At 32.7% G+C, this 26,791-nt stretch overlaps 2 protein-coding genes across 2 annotated transcripts in view; one reads left to right on the forward strand and one right to left on the reverse strand.

The window, feature by feature from the left end:
- LOC140439509 (sodium/potassium/calcium exchanger 4-like) overlaps positions 1-2,803 on the forward strand; it is a 42,189-nt gene extending 39,386 nt beyond the window's left edge. Inside the window, exon 8 of the mRNA XM_072529474.1 lies at positions 2,433-2,803. Coding sequence (XP_072385575.1) covers positions 2,433-2,645 — 213 coding nt within the window. The 3' untranslated portion in view covers positions 2,646-2,803. The remainder of the gene's footprint in view (positions 1-2,432) is intronic.
- A 4,548-nt stretch (positions 2,804-7,351) lies between these two features.
- Positions 7,352-26,791, reverse strand: part of LOC140439510 (prion-like-(Q/N-rich) domain-bearing protein 25) — an 89,249-nt gene continuing 69,809 nt past the window's right edge. The window contains exon 6 of the mRNA XM_072529475.1: positions 7,352-7,612. Within this exon, the coding sequence (XP_072385576.1) occupies positions 7,536-7,612 (77 nt within the window). The 3' untranslated portion in view covers positions 7,352-7,535. The remainder of the gene's footprint in view (positions 7,613-26,791) is intronic.

Consider the following 26,791-nt stretch of genomic DNA (forward strand, 5'->3'; position numbering starts at 1 on the left):
TGAAAAGAATCTTACTGAATATGAACTAACCAGTGTACAGGCTGATCATGATGCTCACCTAATTGAATCTAAAACTTGGTATAACTTAAAATAATTGGACTTTATAATGGCTAAAGAGTCACCAAAAAACACAAAATACTATCTGGTGATTTGCAAAAATGTTTGTCTTCACCACAAACAAACAACTGTAGTAGTTTCTACAAAAGGAAGCTTTGGACATTCAGTTTAACATTATATAATGCCCGTGATTCTTCTGTACAATGTATGATGTGGGACGAATCGAAAGGGGCCCGTGGTGCAAATGAAATGGCCTCGTCAATTTTTAAATGGGCTGACAATACAATTCCAGGTAGTCAAGTAGAGGACATTATAATGTGCTATTTTTGATACTGTATACGTACCCTCAAATAATGACGATCACTCAAAAGTTTTTACTGAAAGGGCACACACACATGGAAGCAGACAGTGTTCATGCTTTGATCGAGATAAAAAGAAAGAAGCTCTCCAATTTGGTCATTTTAACACCATGGTACTGACAACAGCTAGTAAGGCAAACATCAGGTAAATATACAGTGCACAATATGAAACTTGCAGATTTTAAAACGTTGTTCGATAAGGAACTGTCACCTAATCCTCCTTTTGTAAATAGAAAAAAGAATGTTAACAAAGAGCCTGTTCTACTGTCAACATGTGTTTTCCTACAAATCCATTAAGAACACATTGGAAAGCTCTTTTATAAGACCGATTTCAATAATCAAAATATGTATGAGGTGGACTTCATGAGGTATCGAAGACAGCAAGTAACGTTTCCAGCCCAATTAAATCAAGTCTCAGTAATTCCATTACCAATTACAAACCAAAAGTAGAATGACTTAATTGCATTATTACCTTTGTTCTGTCGGTTTGTCATGCGTTTTATCAAAATTTAAAACATAGCGATGTAGCCACAAACCATTACCCCTAAGAAGATGAAGATGATATGGAGTCTCTAACAATTTTGAGATTTGTCGTTTATAATTTTACTTAATTATTATACCATTATAATATTAGTCTTTAATAAAATAATAGTATAGGCTGTTTAATGTGTTTATCTTTTTTATTTCGTAGAGACCTTGACATGCAATGTCACATTATTTAAAAAAGTTGTTAGAGGTAAACAACACTATGTCCAACTACACATTAAAAAAAAAATTATATAATGAACGGTAAACTTCAGCTATATCACACTTCATGGAAGGAAAAACGATTATACATACAACAATAATAATATCTAAACATTTGAGTATTTACTGATTACAAATTTAAAAAATGTTAAAACTGCTCTCCTGAAAAAGTAAGAAAATGGACATAGTGTCCTTTACCTCCGGCGTACAGATATATATATATATATATATATATATATATATATATATATATATATATATATATATATATATATATATATATATCTATATATATATATATATATCTATATATATATATATATATATCTATATATATATATATATATATATATATATATATATATATATATATATATATATGTAATATATGTAATATGGCGTCAAAATATAGATGTTATATGTATATAATAATGATTAAATATATATTTCCGATAAATTTATCATGAGTTAATAGAAAATTCAGTTTCTAATAAATTAAAGTTAAATTAATTGAATTTTCCTTAATGTGCCTGCATCTAAAGAATAATTCTTGCATATTTTCATAAAGTAGGCACTTAAAAAATATCTGAAATTTAATTATTTAACATTTCACATTTCACATTCCACCAGAAGGAATATTCGCGAAAATAGACAAGGATATTTAAAGATGTATATTTTTCCTTCTGGAATCAAGCAGAGAGAAAAGAGACGTTAGTGATTTTTTACACAAAAAATTGTTCCAAAAAAAGAAAAGCTTATGAAAAAATAAGAAAGCCATACCTGGTAGACTAAGAGAAGCACAACTGAGAGAAATATGTAGCTCTTTTTACTACGTTCTGGTGTAAAATAAAAACGTGATCTCGCGTGATCTCTCTTTAACCAATCAGATAAATTCCATAGGACGAAGTTTGAGAACGATAATTGCTTGCAGTGACTTAATTAGATTTGTAAAAGAACGCAATTAAACTCAAGACAAATTGAATATAAAGATTCAAAAATATGTATGGCGTGTTTATTGAAAATCGTATATAAGGTCGAATAAAAGTTACTGCTTTATGAATCAAATCAAATTTATAAAATTAAAGGATTGCGAAGCATTACAGCACTAAAAGAAAAAAGGGAAAAATAGAATTTCTAAATTTAATTGTTCTTGTATACGAGTCAATCTCCTTAATGAAAAATTAATAATACCTCTTCGTTATATACGAACATCCTTGCACCTTGAATGTTGACAAATAATTTAAAATTTTAAAGTAACCTTTTTTTCAGGTTAATATAAACTCTTCAGGGCTCCAAATCACGACAATTACCTTGGTAATAACACTCCTCGCATTTTATTTCGCCTTGATGGCGAACAAGTTCAGATTGGATAAATGGGTAGGATTGTACTGTATGGTGATATATCTGTTATTTGTAGCTCTAGCAAGTATGATTGAGCTTAATGTCTTCATGGAAGTAAATTTACCTACTTGTCTCAGGTGACCAAGATTGATATTTTGTTCTAGGACCAAGATTTTATTGAAATGTATATATTTTTATATTTGTACATAACTTTGGATTAGTTTGTATTTATCATGTTAAAGATTAACGTGTTAATTTTTGTTATGTATAATTTTTTAAATACAATATTAAGCATATAAGATGTAGTATTTCATTTATTCATGTAAATTTAAAACAATAACATTCCCAAAAGATAACAGTTACCATAATTTGGCTACCATCCCTTATTGGTATAGCAAGAAATGAAATTGTAGATCACTATGCAAAACTTGCCACTGCATTATCTGACATTACGAATAATATCCAAATTTGTAAGGATTTAAAATATCCCATTAAAAGACGAACCAGATCCATATAGCAGCAGCACTCTGATACTATAGATTGTCTCAAAGTGACTAGTCTGTACAGGGTAAATGCACAACATCTTTTGTGTTGAGGGTAGCTTAAGTACTAATGCGCAACAAAGTCCTTGCCTGGCTTCCTTCTGTCATTGGTTCTCAAACATAAATAATATTTGCTACAACATACTTGGGTTAAATTAAAATAAAATAGAAAGTAAGAAATGTCTGTTATTTATGTCACACAAGCAGTTTGCTTTTAATTCTACAGTATGTGCCAGCGATACAAACCATTTTTTTTATAGATTTAAATAAAATCGAATAAAATAAAACTAAAATATAAAGAAACATTTTATTTATGTATTGTTCCGTTCAAAAGTTAAGCAGGGAAGGACTTCCCTGTTTATGTATGTAACCGCACTGTATATGTTGGCAGTAACAAAACGTAGAAATAAATAAAACTAATAAATAAGTTGACAATAAAAGAAGTCATTGTATTTAATTTCGTGTGTAAGTAATCGTACTTGTACACTATTATATTTAGTTCGTTTTTTTGTCAATCGCTGTCACATTTAGTTTCTGCTTCACTATCATCATCATCATTATTATCGCCACTGTCATCACTATCTCCGTTATTTATATTTATAATAATTGGTTCGATATCATCCAACATATTGTCAATTTCCCACATTTTTTTTCTGTTGCTATTACGTGGTTTACGTAGTTTTTCCATTTCTCTGTAGTAATGACCTGGTACGCTGCTGTAATTAAATTTCGCATTTCAGCTTCTTTAAAATTCGCGTTGCGTTCAGCTATATACCGTAAACTTCACTCCAAACCATTTCGATGCGATTGAGTTCACAGTGATAGGGTGACAGAAGCCATTCTTAAATATCTTTTTTTAGTGTTGAACTGTTGGGAATTTGTTCCGACTTTCTGCTCTGATAGGAGGCATTGTCTATTACCACAACAGTTTTTTCTGGCAAATTTAGCATTAAGTTATTTTCGAACCAATCTTCGAAGGTCGGTCCATCCATTTCGTCGTGGTAGTCCTGAGTATTTTTCTTTGACAAAAACGTGAGCTCTGCTCCATCAACAAATCCACTGGTAGATCCTGCGTGCAATAAAACGAACCGTGCACCACGAGCTGTTGGAGCTTTTAATCCTGTTGTCAGACCACGAACAAAAGCATCGCGATGAGATGTAATTGTTTTATCAACCCAATCTTTTTTCACACTGTGCCCGATATTTACCCATGATTCATACAAATACACTATGTTGTATCCTTCTCCACAGTATTTACGAATTGCGCGTAAATAACGATGATGCCACGAGATGATTTCTGGTTTTTCAATCAAAATTGAATTTCTGCCACGTTTTATAAACACAAAATCTATATCACTCAGCAAGCGATGTAGCGTAGCCCGTGAAAAGTTGGGCAAAGTTTCTTCGACATTTACAACAGTTAATATGTTGTTTATTGTTGGTGGTATGTTGTCACGAAAAAATTGATGAACTATTCTACGAATTTGGCCCCTGACACCTTCATCGTACTTGTTGTCACGAGAATGACCAACCTTTCGCTTCTTGGGCCTACTCTTTGGAGATTGTAATCCAGCAGGTTTAGACGTCATATCTAGGACACATAATGCGCCATAGAGAATTTGAGCAGCTCCTTAATATTAGAAGGCAATATTGAAGGTAAAAGGGGCATAGGACGAAAGACAAATTCTTGGCTACGAAACAACAGAGATTGATCGCCAACCTCAATAGAGAAGGCACTTAGGAGGATGAATCCAGCAGGTCATGAATATTCCTGTCTTATGCGAAACAGAGTCTTTTCGCAAACACCACTCATTTCTTACACTTTCCTAATTACACTTGATACATAATCGTTGTTATCCTGATTAAGATTATAATTAATAATATTCATTAGTATCTGCTTCTCTGAAAGTTTCAGAGCTTTTCCACGTCTCCATTGAACAATTTCCTCCATTTTGCGGTAAAAATTCGGCGTCAAATATAACAATAGCCAACAACAGGAAATAACAATAATTGCCAACAGTAAATCACAACAACAGCCACCAACAAATAATAACAATAAAAAAACAGTAACAGTACATCCAAGATGGTACTAATAATCGTAACTCGAATATGTTTACGCGTTCCGAAGTCAAATAAAGACTAATTAAGGCCCTGGATGTATCAAGCTCTTAAACAAATTCTGTACAAGAATTACTCTAATTGCTTCTTAATTACTGAATAACTTAGAAAAAAGTATTTGCAGTTGATATTAACCACAATTACAAATTCCTTACACATTATGGCAGTAATTAGCACCACAGGGACATAAATAATATTTTAAATTTGGCAGTTAGTAGAAATTACCGGAATTATTTTAAACTTTGAAACAAATGTTTATTTAATGCACATTTTAATATATTACTGCTACTAATAAAAGATAAAAGTTGATAAGTTACTATTAGTAACAAATAATGTATAGTATTATGTAAAATTATTAGCAAACGGTATTTGTAAATTACATAAAATTGTACGTGAGGACTTGTTGAGAACTCCTGCTTTATTCTGTTGAGAACACTGCATAAAACTGGAAATGTCTTGGCGAAATTCCCATAAGGTTAGCATTGCATATCTTACCCTGTACAGACTAGTCTCTTAGAGACAAAGTAACAGCTCAGCCTTATAGGATATACAACGTTCGTTAAACAGCCATCCTACATTTGGCTCTATAGGCCTCTCAAGACTAGATACATAAGTTATCAGGCAGTTGGTTTGGTATAGATCACCCTCGTTGGGGATATCGGTCTAAACATATATGGAAAGAGAGGGTTTTTATTTAAATATTTGGAATATTTAGGGATGTTAGGTAAAATATCTGCAATTCTTCTTCTTCTTCTTTTGGCATCATAACCCTGGATGGGTCTTTGCCTGTCTGGCTATGTCCTTCCATTCAGATCTCTCTTGTGCCCTTCTTCTCCATTGTCTTATGTTCATTGTTTTCAGGTCGTCTTCCACGTCATCCAACCATCTCGTTCTGGGCATTCCTTTTTTTCGCCTTCCTATGGGCTTCCATTGTAACATTTTCTTAGTTGTTTTTGCATCGCTTTGTCTCTGCATATGTCCCAGCCATGACAATCTTTGACTTTTCACAAATCTTACAATGTCATAACCTTCATTTAACTCATTAACCTCGTCGTTTCTCCTGATTCTCCATGTGCCATTTTCCTCTTGTACCGGGCCATATACTTTCCTCAGTATTTTTCTCTCGAATGTCCTGAGTTGGGCTTCATCTTTTTTCGTCATAAAAAAAATATATAAAAAAAAATATCTGCAATTAAAACTTAAAAATGCGTTATATATACTTATATCTCTGTTAGCCTAGCAATGTAAATTAATAGAATTTAAATAGATAATTAAATTATATAAAAAAGTAGGAACCAAACATCCTGTTGGAAATGGAAATTTATATACAATGGATTGATTTATTAAAATAAAAATTTAATACAACTGATAAAATAAAGTACACTGTAACAATTTACAAGTTTATTTAACAATTTATTTTACAATTTTTAATATTTTCTTTTTCTTAACTTTAGATTTTTCTTTAATATATCCATTCAATTTTCTAATTTTAAAATATAATTTACACCTAAAAAAAAAAGATGTTTGACATCTGAACTTACCTTTACTAACACAGCTAAAGCCATATTATAGAATCTGTATGCACACTAAAAAATGGCATGTACCATCAGAGTAGAGTACTGAATGAATAGAGAATGGATTTGCTGAAATGAAAGCTGTATGTTGAAAGGTACCTCCACGTGGTAAGTTTACAAGCGGGGGACCAGCTAGTGCGCCTATTTCAAGAGAGGGAGATATGTGAATATGAAGAGCCCATAATTCCTGTAAAAAGATCTAAAGTTGTCCAGTTATAGCCTATAGATGTAAGAAAAACCAGTAATGACCATTTGCCAATATGCTGTCAGCAATAGAAATTCTTACATGCGTTACCGAAACCCTGGATGCACTTAAAAGACGAGATTCTTTTGTACAGAATGCAAAATGTACTTGTGTATTTCACCCGAACGACAATGTTTTTTTTTTTCAGTTTCATACTTAAATTATATGAAATTTAAGTCTTGATTTTCATTTTTTTTAGTTTTTATAGATTCGTTTATTGTTATTACAATAGAAGAGAGAAAATAGAAAATATTGTTAAGTTATTAAAAACCCTTTTCTTGGTACTGAGGAGGATATAAACGAACTAAATACATGTGCTTACAATTGTTATTTAAAACAACGAAAACTTTTTATTAAATATTTATTTAAATTATAATATTGTACAAATATATATTAAAATTTTATAACATATATCACATAACATAACAAATATAAATATCACCAGTACATTTTATATAAATAATAAATTTAAAGAAGATAATGTTAGATTTCTTTCTTGTAGTAATATTATTGGTAATAACAATAAAATCTAGATAACAGTGTGAAAAATTGTTCAGTTAAAAATGGTTAATATTGTATAAATACTTATCAATACAAAGAAAGCTGAAGCTACCCGAGTGCTGCTGTTTTCTGAAAAAAAAAAAATCAGGATTATTAATTTGGATGAAGAGTTTAAACACAAAAACCATACACATTCAAATTTACAAGTAGGTAACATAAATATATGCCATATTTGTAACACTATGACATATATATGCTTTCTAGTTTATTCGTCTTCCGGGTTTGGACCGTGTCATTTGTGAGTGACCCAAAAGTGGGTTCATCTCGACGTTTCGCTACAATTGTATGTAGCTTCTTCAGGAGAACAAAAAGAAAAGAAACAAAAGACAGGAAGATGGGTAGTTAGCAACGGTAACTCAGTTACTCAACGCAACCAGAGGCGAATACTAACTACCAAGATGGGCATTTGGTCACAGTAACTCAACTACTCAACGCAGCCAGAGGTGAAAACCAAATGCCAGGACAGGGATTCACGTCCAACAGCTCAGAACACTAACGCGTCGAGAGGCAGGGAGTGAATCCGACGATTACTCCGCTACCGCTCTATTTAGCGGTATATAAGCGCTCTATTAGCGGTATATCTATTTAGCGGTAGCTATATAAAAAAAAAAAATAGAGCGGTAGCGGAGTAATCGTCGGATTCACTCCCTGCCTCTCGACGCGTTAGTGTTCTGAGCTGTTGGACGTGAATCCCTGTCCTGGCATTTGGTTTTCACCTGTATTGTATAAATACTTATCAATACAAAGAAAGCTGAAGCTACCCGAGTGCTGCTGTTTTCTGAAAAAAAAAAAAAATCAGGATTATTAATTTGGATGAAGAGTTTAAACACAAAAACCATACACATTCAAATTTACAAGTAGGTAACATAAATATATGCCATATTTGTAACACTATGACATATATATGCTTTCTAGTTTATTCGTCTTCCGGGTTTGGACCGTGTCATTTGTGAGTGACCCAAAAGTGGGTTCATCTCGACGTTTCGCTACGATTGTATGTAGCTTCTTCAGGAGAACAAAAAGAAAAGAAACAAAAGACAGGAAGATGGGTAGTTAGCAACGGTAACTCAGTTACTCAACGCAACCAGAGGCGAATACTAACTACCAAGATGGGCATTTGGTCACAGTAACTCAACTACTCAACGCAGCCAGAGGTGAAAACCAAATGCCAGGACAGGGATTCACGTCCAACAGCTCAGAACACTAACGCGTCGAGAGGCAGGGAGTGAATCCGACGATTACTCCGCTACCGCTCTATTTAGCGGTATATAAGCGCTCTATTAGCGGTATATCTATTTAGCGGTAGCTATATAAAAAAAAAAAATAGAGCGGTAGCGGAGTAATCGTCGGATTCACTCCCTGCCTCTCGACGCGTTAGTGTTCTGAGCTGTTGGACGTGAATCCCTGTCCTGGCATTTGGTTTTCACCTGTATTGTATAAATACTTATCAATACAAAGAAAGCTGAAGCTACCCGAGTGCTGCTGTTTTCTGAAAAAAAAAAAAATCAGGATTATTAATTTGGATGAAGAGTTTAAACACAAAAACCATACACATTCAAATTTACAAGTAGGTAACATAAATATATGCCATATTTGTAACACTATGACATATATATGCTTTCTAGTTTATTCGTCTTCCGGGTTTGGACCGTGTCATTTGTGAGTGACCCAAAAGTGGGTTCATCTCGACGTTTCGCTACAATTGTATGTAGCTTCTTCAGGAGAACAAAAAGAAAAGAAACAAAAGACAGGAAGATGGGTAGTTAGCAACGGTAACTCAGTTACTCAACGCAACCAGAGGCGAATACTAACTACCAAGATGGGCATTTGGTCACAGTAACTCAACTACTCAACGCAGCCAGAGGTGAAAACCAAATGCCAGGACAGGGATTCACGTCCAACAGCTCAGAACACTAACGCGTCGAGAGGCAGGGAGTGAATCCGACGATTACTCCGCTACCGCTCTATTTAGCGGTATATAAGCGCTCTATTAGCGGTATATCTATTTAGCGGTAGCTATATAAAAAAAAAAAATAGAGCGGTAGCGGAGTAATCGTCGGATTCACTCCCTGCCTCTCGACGCGTTAGTGTTCTGAGCTGTTGGACGTGAATCCCTGTCCTGGCATTTGGTTTTCACCTCTGGCTGCGTTGAGTAGTTGAGTTACTGTGACCAAATGCCCATCTTGGTAGTTAGTATTCGCCTCTGGTTGCGTTGAGTAACTGAGTTACCGTTGCTAACTACCCATCTTCCTGTCTTTTGTTTCTTTTCTTTTTGTTCTCCTGAAGAAGCTACATACAATTGTAGCGAAACGTCGAGATGAACCCACTTTTGGGTCACTCACAAATGACACGGTCCAAACCCGGAAGACGAATAAACTATAATTCTGACTCTGGCCGTGGAAGCCTACGATTTTATATGCTTTCTACTTCTAAATTTGTATAAATAATAGTACTGAAAGATTAAATGTTCCTTTACGATAAATATTTTAATAATCAGAATAGTGGTTATGATGTCAATTTGAAGCTTCATGGGGAAAATGCAATGAATGTCAATTTTTGGTCATTTTGCAATTATTGTGCCATCTGTTGGCTTAGACCTGTACTATGGCTGAACGGCCAAGGAGGAATAACGATGAGAATCGCCTTTAAAACACGTCAGAAGATTGGAAGCAAGGGGGAAAAACGAGAAAGGTCGCTAGCGCAGAAATAGAGCGAAAGAACGATGAGAGTTCCTTGTAATAAAAGTTCGTGATCCACACAAAACGCTAGTGTTTCATAGAATGTTTAGTTCGCGGCGGCCATTATCATTCTGTTTGTTGCCATATTTTGTTCAAGCTCCTGAGCTTTGTTGTATAGCTGTGTTTTTTAGTTAATATTTTTTTGTTGGAAATCTACGAAAAAAAAAAAGGAAGAAGACGGGGAGAATGAAAGACGTGGATTGAGGCACTTAGCACAGAAACAGATCCAGACTGTAAATGTACCCGATTTAAATGTTTTGATAATATTATAGAATGTAAAAATGAAAAAAAAAGAAGAAGGAAACAAAAATATTGATTTTCTTTTTTAATAATATGGGTACTTACGAAACTCCTTTCTTTTAGGACTGATTCATGACTAATTGTCTCTGTCATTCCCGTGCAAAAGCGAAAACTGTGCTTGAACCTAGGTGTTTATAATCCTGAAAAAAATACATTCTATCGTTTTAGTGTTAGACCAGAAGTTGGTGGGTCCATACAGGATGTGACTGTTTGCTTTGAAGCTTTTATTTCTCTATTTAAAATTGCTTTTAGAAGAGTTCAGACTATTCAGAAATCGCTACTTGCTTATAGTTGTAGCCCAAAAGATGAGAGGAGGAAACATTCAAAAAGACCACATAAACGTTTAGAACAAAATCATACATTGGTAACTGAACTTATAAAATCTTTAAAAGGACGCAAATCACACTATTTTTTCAAAGACTTAGAAAAACTGTACTTATCTGGAGATCTTAGTTTGTCAAAATTGAGCAAGATCTACAATGACTCCTACCCCGAAAACGCAGTGGACTATGACACATTTCGATCTATTTTCAACAATAAATTCAACATATCTTTTGGATTTCCGCGAAAACATACGTGTAGTACATGTGATAATTTTAAATTTCTAAAAGCTGGACTAGAAGCAAAAAAATTAGTAACAAGAAAGACACTGTAGCAGCTATTACTATGGATTTCCAAAAAATATTCCGACTTCGAACATCACTACCAATGATGTCTATTACAGAAGACAACTGAGTTTCTACAGCTTCAATATTCACATTCTATCCAGTGGAGATGTAGTATTTTACACATACAATGAAACTAGTTTCTCGTAAGAGGTCGGATGATGTATGTTCTATGCTCAATAATTTTGTGGAAAAATTTTTTCCTGACAGAATTTGTCAATTACAAATTTCTTGCGAATCTTGTGAAAGGCAAAACAAAAACTATACTGTCATCCGCTACCTCCATTATCTTGTGACTGGAAAACATCGTTTCGACAATACTGAAACATTTTCCCTATTCGACAGCACTCATATCATGAGTGCGAATAAAACATTAGCTACATAAACCAAAAACCCTACGTTGAATTACCAAATGAATGGAGGAAGATTATCTAGCATAGTAGAAAAAAGCCTTCACCTTTCATTGATTGATTGTAAAAAAGTTTTTTTTGTGCCTGGACCAAGTAATTGGCACCAATAAACAACAGAAATGCCCTTTCCCTACCAGGCGCATGCGTTGTTTAAAAGTCGAAGCAGTCCATTTTACAAGTTTTTTATCGAAACACATTCTGCGTTATGTACTTGAGAACAGATATTTTGTGGAGACCACTAAAAATGGGAAAATTAAAGGAAAACCTGCTCCATCAAAAGGAAATCTTAAAAATCTTTACAAAGACTCAATTCCGATTTCTTAACCCAAGTTCAGTTACCTGCAAGATATTAAACGATTTTTAATCAACCCAGATGCCAGAACTTGCCAAGATGATAAGTTACCTACATCTCAAGCTAATGATGAAAACAGTGAAGGCCTCTACCTGGATTACCTTCTAGATGAAGAAGATTGAACAAATATTTTTTGTTTGTAAAATTAACAGACCATAAGTAGAGGGCTTTTGAAAATATTTGATTGCGTTTATATATATGCATCAAGTTAAGTTTTTATCTGGTGAAATTGAAGTGGCATCAAGAAAAAATCACATTTATTTTTATCGCGTGAAATTTAAGGTGGTGAATCAGAAATCAGGTGTAGTATTAAAATTAGAGAAACGTTGAAAATTAAAGTACATATTAACCATATATTATTATTAAAAGACGAATTTAAGTTGGATATTACCAAGCTTAAAAACTAAGTCTTTGGTCACAAATTGAAAATATTTTTTCTTACTGACGACAAAAACTCCACTACGAGTTTAGAAACATTATTATAAACTATAAAGTAGCTCTTAGTTTAAATTACAAAGCAATTTATCTGTCAAATATTGAAAGACAGTGTTATTTTGGATTGCAATAATATTTTTAATAAAATAATTTCACATTAATCTATTTAAATATAGTGAAGGTTCTGCTGAATGTAGTAATGTAATTATTATAAAATAGTGGTCAATTGTTAATAATATAAAAAATTCTCTGTTATATAAGTCAAAAGGAAATGATTTTTTAAAACCAATGGATGACATAAATGATGAATGTATTCAATTTTTATAAAACTTTTAGTTTGTTTACATAAATGAGTATCTTAGGGATTACGTACATTAATGCTAAAAAGATAAGTAATTCTTCTTGTAGAAAAGGAAAACAAGATTCGCCTGTTAGTTATTGAGAGGAAATATGGACCAATTGAGTGATTATTAATTACCATAAGCCATACTTTTACTGAAAACTAATGCTGAAAATGAGCTTCAAAGATTCTATGATAATTTTCCACCGTAAGTAATTATAATGGAAATTTCGTATTTAATGTCATCTAAAAGTAGCATTGTCAGTAAACAAAACAATGTTAAAAAAAATTAGAATTTGAGAGATTTGACAAAGAATCTACTGGTAAAAATAGACACCGGAAAATGACTCCGGGTAGTAGAGCTTGCACACGTTGGATATGAAACGGAAACAGTTTGGGTTGCTTACTGAAGTAGTACTGTATAGTATAGTACTGAAGTGTTTGATCAAAATTTATTAAATGATACTTTCCTAATATGTTGGCTTCCATATGAATCACCAGTGATACACCAGCTTCAGTTGCTGTTATACCGGCATAAATTTGCATAGACTTCTGTCTGATGCCAAGCAGACTGCGGCTATAAATTTATTCTCTGATTCATAGGTGTTACTCTGGACGACTTAAATATGATACCGGAATAATTTTTAGGTGAGATTTGCTTGTCATCACCGGGGATTCACATGGTATATGAATAAACCAGAATAGTATAGTTTTCGTGTTTTAATTAATTGTTTAGTTATTTCGTAATGTAAGTGTATCTAAGTTGTTTCCTAGTGTTTTTATTATAAAATATGGATCCTAAAAGGAACAAATATTACTTCAATGGTACAATGAGCTGGAAGGAGAAGGTAAAAGAGATATGGTATTAGTACCACTTGTACAAGTACTAAATATCGTAGATATAAACAAAAAAACCGACAAGGAGAATCAATTTTAAACCGGTATTGATTTGTCATATCAAATAGCTTCCTATTTTACTGTAAGCTCCTATAATACTGCATTTGATCTGTTTGGAAAGTCAGTAATCAATGCCCTCATCTTATACCAAATATCAAGTAATAATAAAATTCAAATGACTGATTTTAGAGAGGCACTTGTGATGGGCTTGCTTGGCGATATTGCAGACAGCGAGAAAAATATCAACAAAAATAAACATGTACTGAAAGAAACGATTGAAAAAACAAACGATAATTTAAAAAAGAGAAATCGATGTGTTGGTTGTTATTAGAAAGAGTACAAAATTCACAAAAACTCTAAAGTCTCATCAGAAAAGGCTAAACTTGTTTCTACTATTTGTAATAGTTGCCCAAATGATCCGGCGCTATGTTTGGAAAGTTTTCAAAAAACTTTATATATACTTTATTTATAATAATAAAATATTTAGCAAATAATGCGTGATTGTTTTAATAATAGTAACTTTTTTCGTCAGATTTTGCTATTTTCTTATTACTTTTGTAACTTGACTAAGATGAATCACCCGTAATGCTTACTTGTCCGGCATACTATTGGGTTCACTTACATCCTACCGGGATACTCTGTTTGCCCGATTTTATATATCAACAATATTAATGGTCATTTAAACTGTACTCTGCAAAGTATCACGAGTGATACACATTGTCTAGAAAGTTGATTACCGGCGACACATGGTATCACAACGCAAAGTCATCACAGTATCATTGGTAGCTAGTCATATCATAATTATTGTATTTAGTTACTTGATAATCTCCTTCATATTGATAAGTCAGACATACATTATAAATTTTAAATTAGATAGATGGCTTTAAAATGATATTGTCAATATTTTTGAGGTGCGTTCTTGGGACGACTTTACTGGAAGATAGTTCGATCGATTACATGAAATCAACTTTAACTTGTAAATACTTCTCATAAGAATCGTAGCATGTGATTTATCTTTAAAAAGACAACCACACCCAATTATGACAGTAAAATTCTCTCGTTAGCGATTCTATTGTAAATCATTTCCGCAGTGGAAATTGAAACCATATTTTAAATAGAAATCGTGGTTAACAGGTTAAACGACATGGTGGTCACTAGGGACCAATCTTATACTATTGCAACGGGCCAGAGCGGTCAATCGGGACCTTTTTTTTCTATTTTTAGTGTTTTTTTTTCTGTGGGCCAAGGGACCTATAATTTCATTGATATTATCGAATCCAATGGACCTTTAGGCGTACAGCTTAGACTTAGGTATAAGAGTTTATTTATTCTTTTATTTTTTTATCCAAACAATAAAACAATATTTTTTATACGTGTATGTATATCTAGAAAACCTACAGAAATAAACATTTAATTGTGAAACAAAATAATATTAAATTCTTTTACGTAATTTTTGGATATTTTTCATTGTCTTTTTTTTCTGGTAACATCCTTTGCAATACTTTCTTGTTTTGTGTAAAAGCCCTTCTTTTTTGCTAAAAATATGCTCAGATTTTCGCTTTTTTTAGGTGTTTTATTTAGCACATTTTCTTTGTCCTTTTTTGTCATAAAACAACATTTCTTTATACACTTTTTCGCGAAACTCATTAATATATATATATATATATATATATATATATATATATATATATATATATATATATATATATATATATATACTGTCATACTTTTTATTTCCCAACCAAAGAAAAATAAATAAAAATATCCATCGGAATAAAATTTTAAGAAATCATTAGAAACAAAAATGTATATATTAATTTAAGATAAGATTTAGTGTAGATAAGAATAGAAATTTGTTTGGCGACCTGTTTCCGTTGCAAACAAAATTATCAAAAAACCTTTGTTTAAAATTAGAAGACATTTTACCTGTAAGTTAATCTCTTCATTGTTTGTAGAGTCGAGTATTAAATGACCATATTCTAATCCTTTGAAATATGTATAAATGATGTATTGAAAAAAACCAATTTTAAAGTAAGCTATTTAGTTTTCTCTGAAACCGAAATTAGGCTTTTCCAATATCATAGTAAACACAATTTAAGCTTTTTGATTGGACGGTCGTTTTTAAATGGGAATTTGGGAGTCGATGATGAGACAGGAGAAGTCAGTCATATTTTGGTCATCGAAAGGAAACAGTCGTGTGTCTCAAGATAGGGTGTAGTTCGTGAGTTTGGATACCGGCGTAACGAAAAGAGGTGAATAGTTTGAAGAAGGAGATAATAAGTAGATTAAAAGAGGTCCTTGTATCTACCGTGGGCATTTTATAAAGGATATGTGAAAGTATTCTTACGGCATCAAGTTGACAAAAGGAGGTCCTAGTGTCATAAATAAGTAGCGGAGTTTGGGGAAGTGAATCAGGTGTTTTTTGTGTAGTCTGAAGGAGGTTTGCAGAGACGTAAAGAAGGAGCCGAGGTGACAAAGAGGGGAGATCACATCTTTGAGGAGACTGGACTTTTCTGGGTATGTTCCAACATACAACTCAAGAAGAAAATAAACTGTAAGTGTTTGTACAATTGAATTTTATATCTGTGAAGGATCGTTTCGACATCAGGGTCATTAGCATTCAAATTTAAGAACTGAGGTTTTGTTAGGCTAATCAAAAGTTTAAAGTTTTGTGGTTTCTTTTTTCAAGTAAAGAAAATTTTAAGTAAAATTGGTTTTTCACGTAATATAAATATATGTAGCTTTATAATCTTATTATCATAATAATTTGATTTATTTTCTTGTATGCTGATTGATAAGATAACGACAGAATTTAATAATTGTTTTATTCGTTCATATAAAATAAAGAAACGTAAATCTTTGTAATATAATATATTTGTATTATTATCCTTTTTTTCTCCTATCCGATAAAAGACAACTAGAAAAACTTTTGAATCCATCGAACACAGGTAATATAAGGATTATTTTACTTTTGATAACAGATAAGTTATAATTTTTTTATTGGCTCAATAAACTAAGTTTGAACTCAAAATAAACAATCATAACAATATATATATATATATATATATATATATATATATATATATATATATATATATATATATATATGTGGGAGAACAGTGATACCAAGCCAATCCCGGTGATTAGTAAAATTCTAAACCCAGAAAAAGACTTCACTGTCCCACAGTTCCTTGCGATTTTTACTTCTTCGCTTGAAGACCCTTCGATTTAGTGGACCACCCAGAGTTTCAGTAATTACGACCAACTGATAATGTTAACGAATCACTAGGTACCCTGAGAAACCCTGTATTATTGAATATAAATTTTTATATTTTAATAGGACAACCTGTAAATCCAACAACAAACTATGTCTAGAAATAAAATCCAATAAGTTATGAAAGTCGGTTTAATATAACATAATATAACAAATTCTTGTGTAGATTAGGTAAAATGACATAACGTATTTCAATCATTAAATACCTACATAAAGAAATAAACATTTATATACCCTAAGGATTGGTACCAACTATACCATACTATTTATACGATAGGACTGGACAATTCTATCCTATCCTTAAACCCTAAAGGTTTTAGTTAGGTTAATTATAGTTGAATTTTAATGTAATACTAACTTATTTACTAAATACTATTTTTAAATGCAATATTAGAACTTAGTAAAATCTAATCTGTATAAACGATTTATTGCAAAAATGATTGAATAAAACTACTAAAAACTGCGGATTAATGAGAAATTTGTTCAGTCATATTGTATATTTTTTATTTTCTTAAAGGCCTTAGCGCGTTACCGAAACCTAGGTTTTTAAAGAAAAAGAAAGCACAATAGTCTACTTATTGATGTTCTTCGGACTCTTATTAGGTGTCGAATTATTCGTTGGCCTAGATTTCAGCTATGCCCTATGCTGCATTTTATATTGGGTAAAATTTACCTTGCTTTTCCAAAAGTTGTTGTAAAACCATCTACCATTTCACCTTCAGCACTTTAACTTTTTACACAGAACGTGCATACTAAGTTCGTTACACTAGCACTAATATTAACGATTATTAGAAGTAATTTTTAACTGCCGGAATTGCGGCATAATCCATTTCATCAACATGACAACATTTAACTTCCCCAGTCTTCTCTCGAATGTCTTTTTGTTTTTCATTTCTTGCTATTAAGTAACCTTGGACGAACCCATCCATATTTTTGTATAGGCTGCAAAACTAGTTCTGATATTTGGGCGAGACATGTCCATCTCGCTTTAATTCGTATCATACGCAATAGATAGCTATTCTTACACTTTAGAAAAAGATCCCTTGATATGACCACAGAAATAATTCCTTTATTAACATTTGAACAGCGGCGTGCTTTATTTTCTTTTTATTAATATTATATTTTATTTAAAAATTTTATCGTTACAGAACCGTAACATTTTTCCCCCGGCTTGGGAAATTCCCAAGACCCAATTTCGGAAGAAATTTTTGTTCCCCTCGGAACCTCAGGCCGTAACCTTTTCGAAGTTGATGTTACATTTTCCCTTTAAGTCTACTATTTTAGTCATATTTACCAGACTTTCCTTCTCGAAAGCCAGCATCTCCTTTTCTAAAGGTAGAATACATAATTTAGTAATGGGTCTGGTATATATACCAGTAGATGTCCTTACTTCCACATTTCGCACCTTACCGTCCGAACCCGGATGTACTTTTATTACTCTTGCCAATTTCCATTTCATTGGTGGCAAATTATCGTCTTTTAGTAAGACTAGGTCATTTAATTTCAAATTGTCCCGCTCTAAATACCACTTATTACGGGCCTGGAGTTCAGATAAATAGTCTAAACTCCAGCGTTTCCAAAAGGTTTGTTGAATTCGAGTTAACTTTTCGTATACAGACAGTCTGTTTTCATTAACATTTAAAATATCCCTTTCAGGTAAATTCACTAGACTTTCTCCTATTAGAAAATGTCCCGGGGTGAGACTACTTAAGTCATTTGCATCGTTGGAGATGGGTGTCAGAGGGCGAGAGTTCATTACGGCCTCTATTTGGGTTAGCACCGTATAGAATTGTTCGAAAGTTAATTTAGTATCACCTAACATCCTATAAATGTGATATTTGGCCCTTTTTACGCCAGCTTCATGTAAGCCACCCTGATGGGGTGCTTGAGGTGTTAAAAATTTAAATTCTATGAAATTATTTAAACAATAATTCTTTATTTCCGCCTTTACCTCCGACTTCTGGAAAAAAGTTTTTAATTCTTTATATTTGTTTCGACATCCCCAAAAACACGTACCGTTATCTGACAAAATAGATTTCGGCAACCCCCTTCTACTTACAAAACGTTTTAGTGCCATTATATATGCCTCTGTAGACAAATCGGAAACTAATTCCAAATGAACGGCTTTTGTAACCGTGCATACAAAAACTGCCATGTAACATTTAACTAATGAGGCCTTTCGCAATGTAGAAGTTTTAATCTGAAAATAACCCCCATAGTCTACCATTACATTTGTAAAGGCTCGGTTGGGCGTTACCCTATTGGCAGGTAATTCTGCCATCAACTGCTCGGCATTTCTCTGCTTATACCTAAAGCATACGTGACAAGATCTAACAATCTTTTTTATCATTTTCAAACCGTTCATAGGCCAGTACCTAGTACGGAAATTTCCTAACACTGTTTGAGCACCCGCGTGGTGCAAACGAATGTGTTCTCTTTTTAATAATAGATAAACAATTTTATAATTACTGGGTAACAAAATAGGGTGTTTTTGATCGTAATTTAAATGAGTATTACCTAAACGGCCTCCCACTCTTATAAGTTTTAAGTGTGGGTCCACAAAAGGACACAATTTCTGTATAGATTTATTTTTTACAAAATTATTTTTTGTTAACTCCTGAAATTCTAAATTTAAATTTTGTTTTTGAATATTTTTTACAATTAAAATCTCTGCTCGGTCTAATTCCTCGACAGTAATTTTACCCGTCTGGGTTTGCAATTTATTGCGTGAATTTTTTAAATTATTCACAAACCTATTTACAAAGGCTATAGTATACAAGAGTTTAGTAAACGTTGACGTTTTATTAAATAATTCGGAAAATATATCTTTTGTTTCGACATGTCTTACCACTAAGGCTACCTTTTGCTTCTTAAGCTCCGTGTCAGTGTTATAATCAACATTCAATTTAAATTGTCTATAATCAATATTTTTATTTAACAAGAATTCAGGTCCGTTCCACCATAATTTATTATCAATTAATTGAGCAATTTTAATTTTACGAGTAGGAATATCCGCGACGTTCAATTTAGTGGGTATGTGATGCAATATGATATTTTTTGATATGTTTTGGAATTTTTTTACCCTGTTTGCCACAAAAACATTCCAATTTGTTTCTGGGGACTTTACCCAATATATTGCTATCTCTGAATCGCACCATAAGTGTACCTGTTTTACTTCCAAAACGGAGGACAAGGTTTCATATACCTTTTGGGAGAGTTCTGCACTCAGTAACAGAGCAGATAACTCTAATCGTGGTATCGTGGTGACCTTCAACGGAGCAACCCTAGTTTTAGCGGTTAGCAACCGGCTAGTTACAGTATCATCTTGATACACTGCCCGCACATAAATACAACAACAGAAACAAGTGGCGCTTGCGTCACTAAATGAATGTATTTCTATGGATTTTATTACTTTATTTATTTCAAAAAGACACCTAGGAATTTTTAAATTTTCTATAAGAGGCAATTCTTTTAATAATTGCTCCCATTCATGCAATATTTCAGGATCTTTCAAACTTTCATCCCAACCTAATTTAAGGCTCCATAATTTTTGTATTATTAATTTCCCCTGTACTATCACCGGAGCTAATAACCCAAATATATCGTACCATTTAGCTACAGTAGCTAAAATGCCTCTCTTTGTGAGGTTTTTCTCTGAATTTTCCAGAGAAAATGTGTACATAAATTCATCACGTGGAGCGCACCATTTGGTACCTAAAACTTTATTCACTTGTTCTATATTTTTCTCCGTATGTAAGTGATATTCTTTTATCGGAGTTGTACAAATTTCATTTATGAACTCTTGATCATTCGATCCCCATTTATGAAGGTTAAAACCGGCTTTATTTAATATTTCGTTAAGACCGGTATATATATTTTTTAAATCCTCTTTATGTTGACACCCTGTAAGTATATCGTCAACCCAAGTCTGGTTAAGCAGGCTAATCGAGGCTCCTTTATGTTTATCTTTGTTAATCTCCGCGATTTGATTTAAAACCCTAGTGGACAACCAGGGTGAACAGGTCAGACCGAAAGGAAGCCTATTCATTTGATAGTGTTCAAAATTATCTGTGGGGTTTTCTCTCCACAAAAAATTTAATAAATACAGTTGATTAGGATCGACACGGACTTGTCTAAACATTTTTTCTATATCCGCCATTAAAATATAACTAAATGTACGGAACCTTAATAGTATTTCATACAAATTGGGTTGTACTTGCATTCCTTTGTATAGGACATCATTCAAGGACAAACCAGTATTCGTTTTTGCTGAACAGTCAAAAACGACGCGCACTTTCGTAGAGGAGCTTTCTGTTTTTATTACCGCAAAATGTGGCATATAGTATTTTTGTACATTATGTACATTTTTATACTCCTGCGAATTTTCACGAGTCCCTACCTTTTCAACATGTCCGCTGTCTATATACTCCTGTATAACTTGTTTATATTCCAGGAACGCTTCTGGAGCAGTTCTAAATTTATTTTCCAATGCACGAAACCTCTTTTCTGCCTGGTATCTTGAACTTCCTAAATCTTTTATTTGATCATTTTCTGGTAGAGTAACTTGATAGGCACCATCCTGTAGTATTATTGTATTTTTCTGAAAGTGCTCCTCCAGTACTTCATCCTGCGTCCGGTCCATCATCACTTCAGGGATGCTCTCCAATTCCCAGAACTTCTTTACATATTTTTCTAATGAAGATTCCGTATTCGAATGGAGTGAAAATGTAGAGTGAACATTATTTACACAAGCTACAAAAGAATTCGCATCCGTCAGTGCATATCGAGGAACCGAACCACACAAGATATGTCCGAATTTGGAATTTTGTAATATCGGTAAATTTTTACCAAGTCTTACAATGCCTTCTAGCAATATATCATAAGCATAATCGGCTCCGAGCAAGATATCGACCCTCCCCGGTATATTAAATTCTATATCTGCCAGGCTACAGTTTTCCGGCAATCGCAACTTATCTTTATTTATACGTAACTGTGGCAAATCGCCAGTGATTTTTGGCAAAATATGACATTTAATATTAAATTTATTTTTATTATTCAAAGTTGTCAAACGTAATTTTAACATTTTATTTGACACCGAAGCCTTTTCCGCGATGCCCCTTATCTGCAGCTTAGCATCTATAGGTTTCAAATTCAATTGTTCAGCAAATTGCTCTGTGCAGAAAGAAGTCTGGCTGCCTTGATCGAGCAGGATTCTGGCGACCTTTTTCTGACCCTTTACATTATATACGTACGCTTGGATAGTACCAAGCAACACAACTGTTGATTGATTACTAGAAGCATTATTAGAACTAACAGTTGTATTTGCGGACGTACTTGCCTCATTGTCATCCGTTTTACTGTTTGTTTTATTTTTATAGCCATTATTGGCACTATTTTTATTTTTATTATTAGTAAAATTATTTTTTGAATCTTTTTTCACGTTTATATTTGAAGAACTCTCCGTTTTAGTTCTGAAATGCATTTGACTATGATGGTCTTTTGCGCAATATTTACATTTTATATCGCTTCTACAACTATCTGTATGTCCTTTTAGACATTTAATACAAAGCTTATGCTCTTTAACATATTGATATTTTTGATCGTTAAGAAGATTATTAAATTTATAGCAGTTGGTAATTTTATGGTTATTTAATTTACAATAAGTACATTCCTCGGCTTTGCTATCGTTGGAAATATGGAAACTAGCTCTCCTCTTTATTTCTAAAGACGGTCCTGTCTTTTTGAAATGGTTCAAATTTTCTAAATGTTCACAGTGTACTTTTACACTGTCTAAAAACTCTTCAAAAGTCTGTATTTCTTCGGCATGCGACCCAAATTCGAGTGCCCTTTTTGTACCATAATCCAATCGTTGCTCAACCATATTGATCATAAGAATATCCAATATTTGTTGGGGTGTTAAATTTAAATTTTTTAGTTTGTTCCAACTATTATAAGTGTTGGTATACATTTCCCGTAGGTCATTCGTTAAATTGTTTGAATGCTGTATAGGTTTATTATTTAAAAGGGTTTTAATTATATTTTTTATTAATTGCGCTTTATTTGCATATCGTGAATCTAACACCTCCCATGCTAGCCTTAGGTTTTCACCACTTACGGGTATGTTTTCTAGTAGTTTAAAAGCCTCGCCTTTTACAGACGTTTTTAAATATAGCAGCTTTTGTACTTCCGGTATTGATTCGTTCTCCATGATGAGTGACTTGAATAATTCTTTAAATGGACCATATTCTTCATTTCCATGTGAAAACACAGGTATGTTTATTTTAGGAAGAGTGACATTCACTTTCGCTTCCATCGCCATTGGCTGCAGCATCGGTTCAGCTTCACTTGGTTGGCTGTTCAACCTCCGCATTGTCCCTTTTATTAATTTTATAGCTTCATAATAAATTTGGTCCACCATTTCATTGTCTTTATCATCTGTGAACCTTTCATCTTCCAGCAACATAAAATATGCTTCATTATATTTTTCATAATACGTCCTCAATTTTCCTAAAATCTCTTCGTAAATATCTAGATCAACCTCTACGATAGAATTTTTTACTTGATTTAGGATTTGACTAATTTTTCCTTTATAAGCTGCACGGGTGGCTTTGTGGTTAGACATTTTATTTTAATATATTAATTTAAATAGGATATTACCAAATGGTTTTTATTTTTTAAATAAAATGTTTTATATTTGTTTCAAATTATTTTTTAAATTTTGAATATTCTTTCTTTCTAAAGTTTATTTCTAAAGAATTATTGCAAAAACTTTATCTTTCCTACAAAAGAACTTTATTTTGAATTTATCTTTTTAAAACTTTATTTATTTTTGAAAATTGATTTCAACGTTTTAGGTATATAGAACGTTTTATAAACTCATGTATAATATGTATTATTTAAATACTGAAAAACTTTTAATTTTGGTTTTTTAAGGACTTGACATCCCTTGGTCTGTTGTAAGCAAACAAAGGGTTTGATGCAGATCAAATCTGCTTTAGAAATTATTAAGTACCTTACATAACCTAATGTTTCTTTTAGACAAAAGAATTCTATAGTTTTTATTAACTAATAGAAACATAAATAAATTTGTTGTACTCTTTTTAGTACTAATATTTTTTTTTACTGTTTTTCTATTTGGAAAATTATTTCTGTTGCCATATTAGCTCTTTTACCATTTTTCTAGACTGTCTGCTGTTGGTTTCTTCGGTCGTATATTTTTTACTTTCTTTGCTCTTCGTTTTATTAATTTTTATATTAACATTAATGTGCCCAGATTAAAGGAACAACAGATCCGTGGCTCTTTGTGCCCTAAAATTGAGGATCCGCGGTCGAAGAACCATAAAAATGTGGGAGAACAGTGATACCAAGCCAATCCCGGTGATTAGTAAAATTCTAAACCCAGAAAAAGACTTCACTGTCCCACAGTTCCTTGCGATTTTTACTTCTTCGCTTGAAGACCCTTCGATTTAGTGGACCACCCAGAGTTTCAGTAATTACGACCAACTGATAATGTTAACGAATCACTAGGTACCCTGAGAAACCCTGTATTATTGAATATAAATTTTTATATTTTAATAGGACAACCGGTAAATCCAACAACAAACTATGTCTAGAAATAAAATCCAATAAGTTATGAAAGTCGGTTTAATATAACATAATATAACAAATTCTTGTGTAGATTAGGTAAAATGACATAACGTATTTCAATCATTAAATACCTACATAAAGAAATAAACATTTATATACCCTAAGGATTGGTACCAACCTATTTATACGATAGGACTGGACAATTCTATCCTATCCTTAAACCCTAAAGGTTTTAGTTAGGTTAATTATAGTTGAATTTTAATGTAATACTAACTTATTTACTGAATACTATTTTTAAATGCAATATTAGAACTTAGTAAAATCTAATCTGTATAAACGATTTATTGCAAAAATGATTGAATAAAACTACTAAAAACTGCGGATTAATGAGAAATTTGTTCAGTCATATTGTATATTTTTTATTTTCTTAAAGGCCTTAGCGCGTTACCAAAACCTAGGTTTTTAAAGAAAAAGAAAGCACAATAGTCTACTTATTGATGTTCTTCGGACTCTTATTAGGTGTCGAATTATTCGTTGGCCTAGATTTCAGCTATGCCCTATGCTGCATTTTATATTGGGTAAAATTTACCTTGCTTTTCCAAAAGTTGTTGTAAAACCATCTACCATTTCACCTTCAGCACTTTAACTTTTTACACAGAACGTGCATACTAAGTTCGTTACACTAGCACTAATATTAACGATTATTAGAAGTAATTTTTAACTGCCGGAATTGCGGCATAATCCATTTCATCAACATGACAACATTTAACTTCCCCAGTCTTCTCTCGAATGTCTTTTTGTTTTTCATTTCTTGCTATTAAGTAACCTTGGACGAACCCATCCATATTTTTGTATAGGCTGCAAAACTAGTTCTGATATTTGGGCGAGACATGTCCATCTCGCTTTAATTCGTATCATACGCAATAGATAGCTATTCTTACACTTTAGAAAAAGATCCCTTGATATGACCACAGAAATAATTCCTTTATTAACATTTGAACAGCGGCGTGCTTTATTTTCTTTTTATTAATATTATATTTTATTTAAAAATTTTATCGTTACAGAACCGTAACAATATATATACGGGAATTATTAATAATTCTGTAAAGATTGTGCGAATTTACCATCGTAGTACCAAACAGTACTTCATTCTAGTATTACTTTATACACTTTCTCAAAGCTGAGTTATAGGATGCCATTTGGTCAGAAAGGTCTATGGAACTCTTTCCTTTGTTGTACTCCAGAACAGCAGTTGGCTTATAGTTTGTTTAATCTCTGACTTTTACTTCTTCCATTGAACCTGTATGTCTTGTCGATAAAAATAAGACATCCCTTTTTTCACGCCATTTCATAACACAAATTCCTCTTTTATTCTCCCTTCCAACAATTTCTCGACGTCTTAGCTTTTTGTATGTAACTTCTTTTGAATTACCGCGTCGGTTTGATCGAAGTGTACCCAAGAGGTGTGTTTGTCTATCTAACAATTTGTTTGCTAGATCTACACTTGTATAATAATTGTCGGTAACTACTGTCCTTCCTGCACCAAAAAGTTGTTCTGAGAGAGTCATTAGAACATTTGTAGGAATACTAGCTGCTGCGTCTTGTTCTTTTCCGCAATAATTCTTCATGTTCCATGTATATTCCCTTCAAAGCACAGTTTTTATAATTTTATTCCATTTGTGGGTTCTAAGCAGTAAGTATTGCTTAAATATGAAGCATCGCTTTTGGTACAAAGCTACTATATAATGTATTTTGACTCCAGTAATGACGTATTGTGGGCATATGTACCAACCCCATGTGTCCTATGAGGCCTAAAAACTTATATATTTCAGTACTCGTAGTTGAAGTCCACTGATGTAATCTTAAACCTTCTGGAAAACATCCTCTCCAGAAGTAAGAACTTGAGTCGCATAAAGGTTTGATTGGTGAACCATGGTCTCGATAATATCCTTATTTACAAATGTCAAAATAATCAAATGGGGTTTCATTGACCAAAGCTGCTGCAAATTCTGGTCGTATTCCTTCCGACTCATGATAAGTAGGTATAAAATTGTGGGGAATTGCTTGCGGAATGGTCTAACCTGGCTGTCTGTAAACTTCATTTTCTGATATCTCAGAAGCTGAATCGCTTTGTTCTTTCAAATTTGAACCAATGTTATTTGTGTCTTCTACTGTTTCTACATAATCAGGATCATTTTCAACCACCGGGATCATCTCATATTCGGATTTCCAATATTCAGAAGAGTAGAT

This window comes from Diabrotica undecimpunctata, chromosome 4 (assembly GCF_040954645.1).
Source record: "Diabrotica undecimpunctata isolate CICGRU chromosome 4, icDiaUnde3, whole genome shotgun sequence".
NCBI lineage: Eukaryota > Metazoa > Arthropoda > Insecta > Coleoptera > Chrysomelidae > Diabrotica > Diabrotica undecimpunctata.